General features: G+C 43.6%; 1 protein-coding gene across 1 annotated transcript in view; it reads right to left on the bottom strand.

Annotated features, from left to right (window-relative positions):
• Nucleotides 1-14553, bottom strand: part of LOC123805419 (glycerophosphodiester phosphodiesterase domain-containing protein 4-like) — an 80419-nt gene that overhangs the window by 1530 nt on the left and 64336 nt on the right. The window contains exons 14-16 of the mRNA XM_045817960.1: nucleotides 7243-7390; nucleotides 5726-5808; nucleotides 4942-4994 (exon numbers count right to left, since the gene is read on the bottom strand). Of these exons, the coding sequence (XP_045673916.1) occupies nucleotides 4942-4994; nucleotides 5726-5808; nucleotides 7243-7390 (284 nt within the window). The remainder of the gene's footprint in view (nucleotides 1-4941; nucleotides 4995-5725; nucleotides 5809-7242; nucleotides 7391-14553) is intronic.

Consider the following 14553-nt stretch of genomic DNA (forward strand, 5'->3'; position numbering starts at 1 on the left):
CCGCAGGTGGTTTGTTTGATTAGTTGGAATAGTCAATGTACATAGTCGTGACTGCAAACCAGGAACTTTATTCGTCCCTTTACGCCTGTCATTCATCTTGTTAAGCCGGCCCGGTGGGTGCTGAGGAGGGGCTGTGAGAGCAGAGAGCCTTGCCTCACTCCTGACCTCACAGGGGAAACACTCATCGTGGCACCATTAAAAAATGATACAGGCATTAGATTTTTTTTATAAATATCTTTTATCACATTAAGCAAGTTCAATCCCTATTCCTAGTTTGCTCAGAACTTTTATCATAAATGACTGTTGACTTTTGTCAAATATGCTTTTCCTATTTAATATGGGATTATATTAATGAGTTTTTTAAAATATTTCATTTATTTATTTTTAGACAGAGGAGAAGGGAGGGAGAGAGAGAGGGAGAGAAACATCAACGTGTGGTTGCCTCTCATGCGTCCCCAACTAGAGACCTAGCCTGCAACTCAGGCATGTGCCCTGACTGGGAATCGAACCAGCTACCCTTTGGTTCAGAGGCCCGAGCTCAACCCACTGAGCCATACCAGCCAGAGCTATATTGATTAATTTTCAAATAATTTATCATCTTGCATTAGTGGTATAAACCTTACTTGCTCATGATGGGTTAGACTTTTTACACTGATGGGTTCACTTTGCTAACATTTTGTTAAGGGTTTTTATGTCTAAGTTTGTCAGTGACATCAATCTATAAATTTCATTCTTATAATGTCTTTGTGAATTTTGATCTGAGGCTGTTGCTGGCCTCAGAGGATCGGCTGGGACATGTTCCTTCCTCTTGCTTTTTTCTGAGTTAGTGCACGATTAGTATTGTTTTTTAAATATCTGAATGACCAGTGAAACTCTCTGGGCCAACCTTTTTTTTCTAGTGAGGTTTTTGATATGTGAATTTGATTCTGATAGGTAGTGGCTTATTATAAATTTATATTTCTTCTCTCAGTTATGTAAGTTAGATATTTTAAGGAATGGCCTACTTCATTTAAGTTGTCAATTTTTATGATATAAAAATGTTCATAGTTTTCCTTTTGATGTCTAGGAACTGGAAGGATATTCCATCTTTTATTCGTCACTCATTGTATTAGCAACCTGGCAACCTCCCTCATCTTGCTAAGAGTTTTATCAATTTTATCAACTGATAAAATTTATCAATTTTACTGAACTTTTCAAAGAAGCAACTCTTCACTTTTTTCACTTGCTCTGTATTTTTTCTATTTTATTGACTCCTGCTATTTTTAGCACTTCCTTTCTTTTACTTGGGGAAAAATGTACTCCACGTTTTATAGATTCTTAAGGTAGAAAAACATAATCAACATAAACGTTTCTTCCTTCTAACATTTAAAGTTATAAATTTCCCTGTAAGTCCTGCTTTCACTGGTACCCCACAAATTTTACTGTTGTATATGCATTATCCTTAGTTTAAAATATTTAATTTAATACCTAATTTCCATTGTGATTTATTCCTTGATCAATGGGATGTTTAAAAATACATTAATTTCCAGGATTTAGAAGTGTATCTAGATATTTCATTAATATCTGTTTCTAATTTAATTTTGTTGTGGTCACAAAACATACTCTGTATGATTTCAGTCTTTCAAAATTTTCTTATTAAGACTTATTTTATGGCTTGTCACGTAATCTATTTTGGCCAATATGCCATGTGTACATTTGAAAATATTGTATACTCTCCCAGTTGTGGGGGATTTGTTTTATATCAGTGTGGCTGAAACTGTTGCTCAGATTTCTATATCCTTTCTGATTTTCTTGGGTGTGCTTATTGGTTCTTTCAAGTACTGAGAGAAAACTTTGAAAATCTCCAACTACGGGAGAAACAAAATCTTTCACTTTTCGTTTTCTGTGTTTTGAAGCTCTGATTTTAAGTGCATACATTGTTTTATTTATAATGCCTTCCTGATATACTGATCTTTCCATCATTATGGAATCTGTTTTTGTTCCCAGTAATGTTCCGTGTTTTGAAGTCTATGTTTTCAGATATCATTTCTCCTGTTGATTGTTTGCACGGTATGCCATCTTCCCCATCCTTTTACTTTGAATCTATCTGTGTCTTTGTATTTTAAGTATTTCTTTTGTATACCACATATGGTTGGGACTTGCTTTTTAAAAAATATCTATTTGACACTCTCTGCATTTGATTTGAGTACTTAGTCCATTTATATGTGATATAATTAATAAAATGGTTGGATTTATGACTAGCATGTCTCAACTTGTCTATTTTTTTTTCTGTTATTTTTCTTCCTTTGGTCTCCTTTTCCTGAATCCATCTGCTGTAAGATACAGTATTCCGCTAGTTTGGGAAAAGCAGGTTGCCACGTTGTGAGAGGGCCATACAGCTAAGACCTGAGGGTGAACTCTGGGAGCTCAGGACAAAACCCTGTCATCAGTGATCAAGGACACAGGGACGACTTCAGACCTACAATTGTAAGAACTAAATTCTGCCAAACACCAGTGAGAATGGAAGAGGACTCTTAAGTCTCAGATGAAATCTCAGCCTAGCAACTCCTTGAATTTAGCCTGGTGGGACCCAAAGTAGACAGAGGACCTCGATTTCAGCCTGGTGGGACTCTAGGCAGAGGACCCAGCTAGTCCATGCCTAAATTCCTGGCCCACAGAATCTGTGAGTGATAAATTTGTGTAGTTTTAAGCTTCTAGTTTTGTGATAATTTGTTACACAGCAATAAAAAAATGAGTATATACAGCAATAGAATCTAAGCACAGAAATGAAATAGTCTAAAAATAAAAATGAACAGTCTCAGTAACCTGTGGAACAATATCAAACTGTCTTATGTGTAGGCAGCTGGAATACCAGAAAAAGGAGAGGGGCAGAAAAATATTTGGAAACTACAGACTAAAAATTTATCACATTTGATGAAAATGATGCTCTGACTGGTCCAAGCATTCCGGCACACCGCGAGCGTGGCAGACACACATGCACACTCGTGTGCACACTAAGGTGAGCCGCAACCAGATCACTGGAACCCAGTAACAAAAGAAAACATCATGAAATTATTCAGACAAAAAGGACATTCAGCAGCAGAGGAACAAAAATAAAAATGGGAGACAGTTTCATCTTGGAAGACTTTTCATAAGAAACTAAGAAGATAAGAGACTGATTCTTTAAAGTGATTAAAAATACATCCTGGTGAATACTTTCTAACGCATCTTAGCCACTTCCTTCATTTAATGTGCACGTGTCTTTGAATTTTCCTTCAAAATTTCACTCCCATCTATGATTTCCGCACCACTTCCACGCTCTTTTCATTTCTTGGCTGGATTACTGTTACGGGCTGAGTCGTGAATCCCCCCAATTCACATGTCAAAGCCTTAACCCCAGCACCTTAATCTACACTGTACCCTGTGGTAGAGCCTTTAAGGAGTTGATTAAAGTGAGGTGGTTGGGGGGGCCCTGAGCCACTCTGACTGGAGGAGGGAAAATCTGGAGACAGACAGACAGACAGACACTGAAGACCCATGCGCACACAGAGGGAGGGCTGCGGGAGGGCCCAGCATGCAGGAGGCTGTCCGCAAGCCCAAGGCAGAAGGCTCAGAAGAAACTGAACCTTCTGACATGCTCATCTTGCATTTCCAGCCTCAGAAAACGTGAGATAAATAAATTCCTGTTGTTTCACCCGTCCAGTCTGTGACATTTTGTTACGACAGCCCTGGTTTAATCATACAACTGCTGAAAACAATAAGGACCTTGGAATACAGCCTTCAGACCTCTTACCAGCCAGGACAGTGATCTTGAGACCCATGTAGCTCAGAGTCACCTGAGAACTCTCTGCCCCTCCGGAGAGTCGGGCAATCTCGGTTGAACCTTCAGTTTCACAGCAGGAAACTCCACTGCCTTCCATTTAACTTACTCCAGTTTCTGGACTCATTTTTTTACCATTTCTGGACTCAATTTCTGGACCATTTCTGTGGATCCGTTCCTGACTCTAAGCATTGATTGGATCGTTCAGTCAGCTGCCCCTGGTGCACAGCATCTCAGGATAGTCACCCCTGTCCACAGAAACTGAATTCCTTCATGACTTTGTGGCTTTACTGAGGCTCCAGGAGTTGTGTGAGGAAACTGAACCGTGTGCTGCAGTCCCCTGCTTCCTGACGGGCTTTTCCGTTGCCATTGCACTGGCTCCCCGAACCCGTAACGCACTGTGTGGTTGTCTCCTTGTGGAAATTAAAGCCAGCTGCCCTTCCCCTTACTGGCCCATCTCACTTCCTCAGCCCCTGAGTTCTCCTGCCGAATAATAAATTATTATGATTCCACCCCTGTACGCAGAAGTCCAGCACACCGCTCCCTGGTTTGAATCTCATTTGCCATCTCCCGATTGCTTACACACAGAGCCCAGACTCCAGTCCCGCATTTCGGGACCTCTGCAGTGTCCCCCCCCACTCTCCAACACTCGTGACCCGCAGCTGAAGCCCCGCCCATAAAGCACACCCAGCCCTGCCGGGCACAGAAGCCTCTCTAGCCTCGACCTGGGTGCTGGGCCCATGGTGCCATCTGCTACCCTCTCGTCTGTTCCCGCACTGTTCTCTGTGGGCCAGCCCTCTGCTCTCTTGGGCCACTGTCCATTTTCAACTACCTTCAGCCCCTCTCAGGGCACCTGGCACAAGGTGGTATTCAAGAACTGTGTGATGGGTGAATATATGAAAATATTAAAAATAAACACCATGTTTGAACACTTCCAAGGGGTCCCACTGCTTAAAGATTGAAATCCAAAATGAAACCTGATGCCAAGGACCCTCCAGCATCTGTGCCTAGCCACACCTCCCAAATTCTGCCTGGTCCCCACCCTCAGTTTCCCAGACTCCCTCAGCCCTTGTCAGACATGCAAAGAGCAGGCCCTGTGTCCCGGGGGCACGGGGCAGCCCTGGGCAGGCCTCTGGCGTTACCTGTGGAACTGCGGGTGCTTTCAAAGACTTTTTCATTTTGGCTCTCTCTCCACCTGGAAGGAAGCAGACCATCCTTGAATCTCACAGATCTCTTCCAGAAATAACAATAATCCAAGGCAGTAGCCAGAAAAGAAACATTACCCAGTCAAGCTCTCACTTAAGAACTCGCACTTTCCCCTGCAAAGGAAAACTACAAATGAAGACGTGATGGGCGTGACGCGGCCCACACAGCGCGTCTCCTCTAGCTAAGCTCCGCTCCCTGGATGTCTCCTCTCGCACTGGAGCCTGGCAACCCTGTAGCCTTTTCCTGGCGAGGATTCTCCAATGCCATTTTCCTGGACAGAAACACACTGTTGTCTGGGGAGGGGCAGTGGTTTCCCCTGGTCACCGACAACGACGGGGCAGATCCAGGGCTAAGGGCCAGGCTTCCACGTTCGCGGACTTGCTCCTTGCACCGCATCCCGCTGTGTCCTGGTCTCCACCCTCAGGCCCCTCTCAGTGGGATCGCACTGAGCCTCTGGCTACAGGCTGTAACTGAGTGCTAGTGACAGCCCTTCCCCCCAAATACTGTCCCATGCTGAGGCGGTGGAAGGGGTGTCAGGAGTTGCAGGCAGCAGGAGAAGAAATGAAGGGCTCAGATTATTAACCTGAGAACCTTGCTGAGAACTTGCCTCGGGGGATGGATTAGAGGAAGAGTGTTTAACTCTTTTCTTAACTTTCCACAAGAACCATTTATACTTGTATTTTGGGAAAAATTCATTTAAAGTTATAAACATATACTTACCAATGAAAATAAAATATAGCAACAATAAAAATAGAAGAAGCAATGTCCAGGAGAAGCCACGTGAACATATAGTAACCTGGTGTCTGCAAAACAGAAAATAAATCACTTTCAAGTCAAAGAACTTTACAGACGGAAGTGATGTTTGACCATATGGGCCAAGCCCCCCCCCCCCCCCACCCCGCTCTGCTGCCCAGCCTGGGGCGCAGTGGAGGGGCAGCAGACCTGCTGGAGAAGCTTATTCCTAGAGGGGGAGCCTCAAACACAGAGAATGCCTGGGGCTACCAGCAGTCACCTCCCACGGTTGGGGGCTCTACAAGGGGTGGAAGGGCACACCTCCCCACCTCCCTCGACCCTCCACACGGGGGCCTGGGGGAGCCCAGAGAAGTCACACAGCAAGTCTGCTCGGAACCCAGGACTACGGCCTAAGTTCTGGGGCTCCCCTGCCCTGTGTGTTCATGGCACGGCTTCCCCAACCTGGCTGTGCGCCCAGATCTACCTGGGCAGTGACACAGGTCCCGGGTCGCCTGCAGACCTCGGGAATGAGAACTCCTGTGCTTTTAACGAGCTCTTCAGGTGATACTGAAGCAACCCATCTGTGAGCTAGCATTTAGAAATCACTGTTCTGCATCGCGATGCTTCAGGTAAGTAGGCTGAAACTGTAACTCTCCCTGAACGTGCCCCCTCCTCCACGCTCCTGGGTCGCCCCTGTCCCAGAGCTCCATCTCCTGGGGGCCTCTGGTGTGACTTTCCTAATTCCCTGGTGGGACCCTCCCTCCCCCTCCCCTGTGCCCCCTCCAGTGTTACTTGATGCTACTGGGTGGCACTTTTTACTCTTTCTTAGGCCATTCTCCCCCATCCCAAGGTCTTTCTTGGACTGAATCATAATATTAATAAAAATACTAGTCGTCATGATAATAATATGAACAATTAAAGAGCATTTACAGGAACTAAGGAAGCGTTCTAAGCACGTTTAGGATATTTTCACATCGAATCCTCACAACAGCCCTGCTAGGCTGGTACCATGGAAGCTTTAAACCAACGTCCACTAAAACTGAAGTTCTTACTGAGGCCCCCTGAGCAACACACCAGCTGGGGCTTTGTCCCGCTCCACGATGCGCACCAGGTGGGCATCACCGAGCAACGCCAAGAATAAGTTGTTCTTGCTCCTAAATGGCTTTGAACAGGTGAAACCATTGTATAATTGTGCAGTGTAATTAAATGTTACTTAAATCTGTAACACCTGAGTGAAAAGTATGCACTGTGACTGTGCTATTTCTACTCTCATCCACCTTGAACCTGGACTTGGACATGTGACTTTCTTTGGCAATAGAACAGTTCCAATTTCACAGTAGGATTTGTGTGAGAGAAGGGAGAACGCCACACCTCCAACATCGTAGATATCTCTGCTCCTAGGTAGCTCCCCAGGGGACTGCACCGTGGGCAATATACAGGTGGGGCAGCGCACACAGGCTCCTATCCCCGCAGACTTGGGAGAAGGATCTGGGCAATCAGCTCACCATGAAGTAGTAAGGGACATGCATCTGCCTCAGGAGCTGAACGTTGTCTGTGGTCACTGAGTGAATCCTGGAGCACCACGCCAGTGAATAGAGCCACGGCTCATTGACAAGGTACAAGTTGATGGTGATGTTAGCTGCTTTATAATCTCTGGAACAAAAACAGAACCCATGGGGGATTGAGACTTAATCTTAGCCTCACAGCTACCATGTCTGTGAAAGGCTTAAATCACCAGGAGCACCCAGTCCTTTTAAACAACTTAAGATATGACATGCAGGAGGGTCCGTTTTGCAGTGAGAGAAAGGAATGGGTTGAATACCTCTGCTCCCACACCAACAGTGGCGCTAGTCAACTGGAGGGCCTAAGGCAGGTGCGTCAAACTCCTTTTCACCGGGGGCCACAACAGCCTCGCAGTTGCCTTCAAAGGGCCGACTGTAATTTCAACTCCTTAACAGTGAAGGAGTAGTTACATTCACATGGTCCTAAAATTATTTCAGCCCTTTAAAGGCGACCGAGTAGCTGATGTGGCCCCCGGTGAAAATGAGTTTGACACCCCTGGCCGAAGGGATAGTAAGGAAGGAAAAGAGAAAAGTAAAGCCCTACATGTAGTATTTGCTAATTTCCATGGTGTAAATTGTCTGACCATAGCCAACTGTAAGCTACTATTAGTAAAACAGGTTTTCAGAGCTTCCGAATACTTAATAACAGGCTCCTGCCCACTGGTCTGTGCCGGCTCCTGCACACCACTGGGTACTTACCGCCCTTCATTCCCTCTGCTTTCCCAGGGGTCTTCTTTACTTGGGTATAAGCAAATGAAATGAGTGAAAATAGTGTCTTATTCATCTTTGTATACCCAGTACCTACCATAATATTTCCCTTCATACATAGTATTTGAAGGAACGAGTGAATGAATTCCAATTTGATGAATATCTAAATTTTAAATATAATGAATTTTAATAACAACTGAGTAGAGGGAATGGAACCCAGCTCTTCCCAACACACTAAGTGCCAGTAGATGCCTGTGCACTGTCTCCAGAAGCAGGAAGAAAATAACTAGAGGAACACCTAGTACTTCTAACCAAGTTGTCATTTTCAAGGACTAAACTCCTCAGAAAATACACCCTGTAAGGCCTTCAAAAATGTGTTACACCCTGAGATGGTACAGCCTGTTGGAAACAGCTCTGTACGGCCAGGGATGAGTCCCTGCTCTGCCACACACAAGCTCGGCGCGTGCGTAGGCTCCCTGTGTCAACTGTAGAACAAGGACAGTGACACCGCCTTCGCAGGAGAGTTGTCAGTTCGTTACTCAGTATGTCTCTGAGGCAACTCTACAGGTCGCCTAAACATGAATTTAAAAAAACAGAAATAAGGAAACAGTAGTAAAAAGCTACTTTCTTATTTTTTTTGAAACCAACACACAAAAACCAATCACACTTTTATTTGGTAATAATGAACAGATAGAAACTAAAATGAAAAATACAGTCCCATTAACAACCACTCCAAAGAAAATTAAACAGTTATCTTAACAAAGTTCAGGATGTGTACACTGAAAATATACAATATTGATGAAAGTAATCAAAGAAAATTTGAATGAACAGAGAGATGCATGTGTTCATGGATCGAAAGAGTCAGTATCACAAAGATGCCAATTCTCCTCAAACTGATTCACGGGCTTAATGCGATGCCCATCAAATCTCAGCAAGGTTTTTTGTACAATTAGGTCAGCTGATTCTGAAATTTAAATGGGAAGACACAACCCCCAAATAACTAAAACTATCCTGGATGATAAATTGAGAGAGAATCACTCTACCCAATATTAAGGGTTCATATAGACCTACAGTAATCAAGACATTATGGTATTAGAGAAGGGACACATGGTTCAGTGGAACATAATTTAATACCCAGAAACAGACCTGCACAAATGAGCCCAAATGATTTTTGATAAAGGTGCAAAAGCAATTCAATGGAATAAGAGATTTTCAACAAATGGTGTTGGATGAATTTTGCATAGGCAAAAACAAACAACCCCCCTCAAAAAAACTTGACCTACACTATACAATTTATATAAAAATTAGCTCAAAATGGATTACAGACTTATATATGTAATATAACACTTTCAGAAATGTAAAACTTTCAGAAAAATAGGAGAAAATCTCTGAGAACTAAGGGTAGACAAAGCGTTCTCAGACCTGACAAAGCATGAGCCAGCCACAAGAGGGAAAATGACGTTACACCTCATCAAAATGAAAACATTTGCTGCTGAAACTCTGTGAACAGGATGCTACAGCCTAGTTACAGGCTGGGGCAAAATGTTTGCAAACCACATATCCAACAGAGGTCTAGTATTTATAATATATAAAGAACTCTCAAAAGTAAAAAATGGAAAACATCAAGCCACCCAGTTAGAAAAGATCGGAAGACACTGCACTGAGGAGGGTGTGCCGTTGGACTACCCGTCGGAGAACAGAGACTAACCGCACTGAGGACACACTTGCACACCCCTCAGAATGGCTGCAGTAAAAAACAGTGGCAGTGCTGAAACTGGCAAAGATGCAGACTCAGGATCACCATACATTGCTGGTAGGAATGTTGAAGGGTGCAGCCCCTTTTAAAAACTTGAGTTTCTCATAAAACTAAAGAAGTATTGCCATACCCCTGAAATTGTATTCTTGGGCATTTGTCCATGGAAACACAAATGTGTACACAGGAAAGGATTCTGAGATGCAGAGAAGGGAGCACCAGGAATCTGCCTCCTCACCTAGACAACAATTGCACTGGAAGAATCTGACTAATGTAACTATTTTGGAACTGTGAAGTCCATTGAAGGCTTGCAACTTCCAGAAGAGGATATGGATGGTAAATGATTAACTTTGGTCAATTTCAGTATTTAGCACATTAGCAGTTATCCATCCCCCACCCCCTAGCCCCAAGGCAGACAGCTGCGTACAAGTTCCAGGAGCAGCTTGCACACAGCTGTGGGAGCCAAGGTGGGCAGGTCTCTGATAATGTAACAGTGGGTAGGGGGACTCCCCTGGGAATGGGGATGGGTGGGAAAGCACAGAAGGCTGCATTCATGTGTTGCCCTGATGACAGGGACATGCATGCATGACTAAGCAGAAAAGCACAAAGGGCCGATGCTTGGAACTAGGAAAGTGATTGGATGGGAGGGACACACCCTCCTATCTACTTATGCGGTGGGGACTATAGGGGCTGCCTTTAAAAGCAGAGCACATGCAAAATGTGCACTTTTGCTCTCCCCTCCCCTGGCTGGTTGGTTGTATTCCCCGCACCCACCCCTAGGGGCTCTGGGACCTGCCTGGCCAGGAGCACTGTGGGCACTAGGCTGGTAAGAAGGGAGCATAGGAGGCTTGGGTAGGGCAGGGGGCCTGCAGGCTTCCCATCTGCTCCCTGAGTGCTTCTCTAGCAGGGGCTCCTCTGGTGGGGGCCTCGTGACTGTGGCTCCTGCTGTGACTGCTGCTCTGCCAGCTCCAGCCCAGACAAGGCCTCAGATCTAGGCCACCAACATGTGGGACAGGGCTTGGTCTACCGATCTGTGCCAGTCCTGGAAGCCAGGTGGCAAGGCAAGAGCCCCATGCCCCTCCCCCACTTGGGAGGCTGCAGCGATGCTGACAACCGGGGCTGTGCTGCACAGGTTCTGCCCAGCCAGGCACACTGACACACCAGTGCACAGCAGCCAGAGAAAGAGGACGGTGCGCTGCGAGTAAGTAAGACACTTGGATGCACAGACTGAAGCCAGATAAGCCACTGCGATTCTTAAAGGACAGTACCTTTAGGTGGGAGGAGAAGTTCCTGATGGAACCTTGAACCGAGCCGGCAGAGGGTGGCAGGGTGATTTTCTTTGAAGCATTTTAAAGGAAACTACCTTTGAGGCAGAAGCCTGCCATTGTTGCAAGCTGTATATACTTTAAATAAAGGGTTCCTTTTCCTTTCCCCCAGACTCTGCCTCCGGAGTGTTTGCATATGGGCGGCGAGCAATAGGCCCCCACTGGCTGTTCTGGAGCAGGACGAGGCTCTCTGGCAACAACAGAGTCACTAACTGATGCTTCTGACCAGAGGAGTGTGGCAAGGAGGAGAGAAGCCCTTGTTGTTCCTCCTCCTTCCATGCTGCACACCCCTCCCCCACCAGCCAAAGTGACTTTCGGGATTTAAAGGACCGGTGATCATTCTTCCCTGCCTTTCATTTTTCTCTTTTTCTCCTTTTGGGATCCAGATATTAAATACTAGGACACAAAGCAACTGCATACATAGGGAGTATGAGAAAGGGACTGTGCATGTCCAAGGAAAGAAACAGAAGGGACATGAGAAGACTTTTAAGTTTATACTTCAGGCTGATCCTTGGCACAGAGGCAACCAACCAACCAACAAGTAAATACATAAGGAGAAACCACAAACCGTGAGGAAGGGGGAGAACCAAAGAAGGGTGAGAATCTGGAGTTATCAGATTATTAGATTCAAGTGTTTTATTCTTTCCCCTCAATCACAAGCAGCCCTGGCCAGTGTGGCTCAGTTGGTTGGGCGTCATCCTGCAGACCTACTGGCAGTGGGTTTGATTCCCAGTCAGGGTACAGGCTTGGTCTATGGGTTCAGTCCCTTGTTGGGGCACATACAAGAGGCAACCAATCGATGTTTCTCTCTCACATCAATGTTCCTGTCCCTCCCTTCTCCTCTCTCTGGAATCAATAAAAGAAAAAAACCACAAAGCAAATAAGGAAACAAGAAGGTAGGCTCCATTCAAGGGGAAAAAATCAACAGAAACTGTATGTTAAAAAGTTGATATATTAGACAATGACTTCAAAACAACCACCTTAAAGGTAATTAAAGAACTAAATAAAGATGTGAATAAAGTAAAAAAAATAAGATGAACAAAATGACAATATTAATAAAAGGACAGAAAACCTAAAAAGAAACCAAAAAGTTCTGGGGCTGAAAATACAGTAACTGAAATGAAAATTTGACTATTAGGATTCAAAGGCAAATTTGAGCAGAATAAAGAATTAGTAAACTTTAAGATAGAGCAATTAAAGTTAATGAGTCTGAAAAAAAAACAATGAAAGAAAAGTGAACAGAATCTGCAAGATCTGTTGTTTGTCACCGAACAGGCTAGCACATGCATGCAGGCAGTGTTATGGTCTCAGAAGGAGAAGAGAGAAGCAGAAGAAATATCTGAAGGAGCAACGGCTGCACACTGCCAAGTCCGATGAAAGATGTGCACACAAACGTCCAGGAAGCCCAGTGAACTCCAGGTAAGATGAATTCAGAGAGACCCACATGCAGACACACCTTAATCAAACTTTCAAAAGACAAAGACAAAAAGAGAATCTTAAAGCACCCGTAGAGAAGTGACTTGTCACATACAAGGGATCTCAAGTAACATCATTAGTGAAGTTCCCATCATAAACTTTGAAGGCCAGATGGCAGTGAGCCCACATAGGCAAAGTGTTAAAAAAAACTAGCCCTGGCTGGCATAGCTCAGTGGATTGAGCGCAGGCTGTGAACCAAAGTGTTGCAGGTTCGATTCCCAGCCAGGGTACATGCTTCGGTTGCAGGCCATAACCCCCAGCAACCGCACATTCATGTTTCTCTCTCTCTCTGTCTCCCTCCTTTCCCACTCTAAAAGTGAATAAATAAATAAAAAATCTTAAAAAAAACCCCTGTCAGTCAAGAATCCTATATCCAGTTTAAAACTGACAGACAGTTTTGAAAAACCCCTGTCAGTCAAGAATCCTATATCCAGCAACACTGCTTTTCAATATGAAGGGAAAATTGATAAAACCTTAGAGAGACGAAAGCTGAGGGAGTTCATGGACACTAGATCGGCCCTACAAGGAAAGACCAGGGAGCGCTGAAAGGTGAAATGAAGACACTAACTAGATAGTAACTCAAAACTGCATGGGGAAACAAAGATTTCAGTAGCAGTAAACACATGGACAATTATAATATCTAGTATCTTGACAATGGATTGTATATATATTCTTTCATTTCTACATGATTAAGAGACTAATACATCTGAAAAACCAATTATTACTCTAAAAGCTAGCGTTATTTTAACTTTGGTTTTTTAACTCCACATGTTTTCTATATAATTTAAAGACTAATGCATTTTAAAATGGTTAGTTTATGTTTGAGGACATGGAATGTGTAACGATATTTTTTCTGGTAGCAACAACTGAAAAGGATAAAATGGAGCTGTAAAAAAACAACAGAGTTTTGTATATTATTGGAATTAAGCTGGTATAAATTCGAAAAAAGTGTTATAACTTTAGAACATTAAATACAGTTCCCATGGTAACCACAAAGAAACTAGGCATAGAATATACACAAAAGGAAAGGAGAAAAGGATTTAAATGTTTCAGTACAAAAAATCAACTAAAAACAAAAGAAAACAGTAATGCAGACAATGAGGGACAAACTATAAAGCATACAGAAATAACAAAATAGCAGATGATAGAAACAAAGTAACAAATACTTGCAGAAATGACTGAAGTAACAAAGTGACAAAAGTGTTTTCTCATCAGTAATTATTTTTTTTAAATGGATTAAAGACAAACTTAATGAATGGATTAAAAACTCATGATTTAACTTCATGCTGTCTATAAGAGACTCACTTTACATCCAAAGACACAGACAGGTTGCAAGTGAGAGGGTGAAACCAGATACTCCATGCAAAGAGTAACCAAAAAGAACAGGGGTGGCTGTACTAACATCAGATAGAATGGAGTTTAGAGCAAAAAGGTTACAAGAGACAAAGAAGGGCATTATACATGTGGATTAATAAAACATTTAGTATAGCAAGAAGGTAAGGCAAGCATAAACATTTACACACCTAATGACAGACCAGTCAAATTTTTAAAGCAAAAACGGACAGAATTGAAGGGAGAAATAGGCATCTGCACAATAATAGTTGAGAGCTTTAACATTCCACCCTTAATAATAAATAGAAAAACCAGGCAAAAGTTAAGTACAGAAATAGAGAGCTCAGCCCTGGCCCGGTGGCTCAATTGGAGTGTTGTCCTATATACCAAAAGGCTGTGGGGTCCATCCCCGGTCAGGGCACACACCTAGGTTGTGGGTTTGATCCCCAGTTGGGGTGGGTATGGGAAACAACTGATTAATGTCTCTCTCCCCCTGCCCCCATGAATAAACATATCCTTGGGTAAGAATTAAAATAAAAAGAAATAGAAGGCAAAAAACACAATAGACTAACTATTTCTAAGATATATACAACACTCAAACCAACAATAACAGCTTATACATTCTTTTCAAGTGCACAGGAGACATTTTCCAGGATAGAC

The sequence above is a fragment of the Phyllostomus hastatus genome, unplaced genomic scaffold (genome assembly GCF_019186645.2).
Source record: "Phyllostomus hastatus isolate PE091 unplaced genomic scaffold, TTU_PhHast_1.1 phas_scaffold_317, whole genome shotgun sequence".
NCBI classification, from domain to species: domain Eukaryota; kingdom Metazoa; phylum Chordata; class Mammalia; order Chiroptera; family Phyllostomidae; genus Phyllostomus; species Phyllostomus hastatus.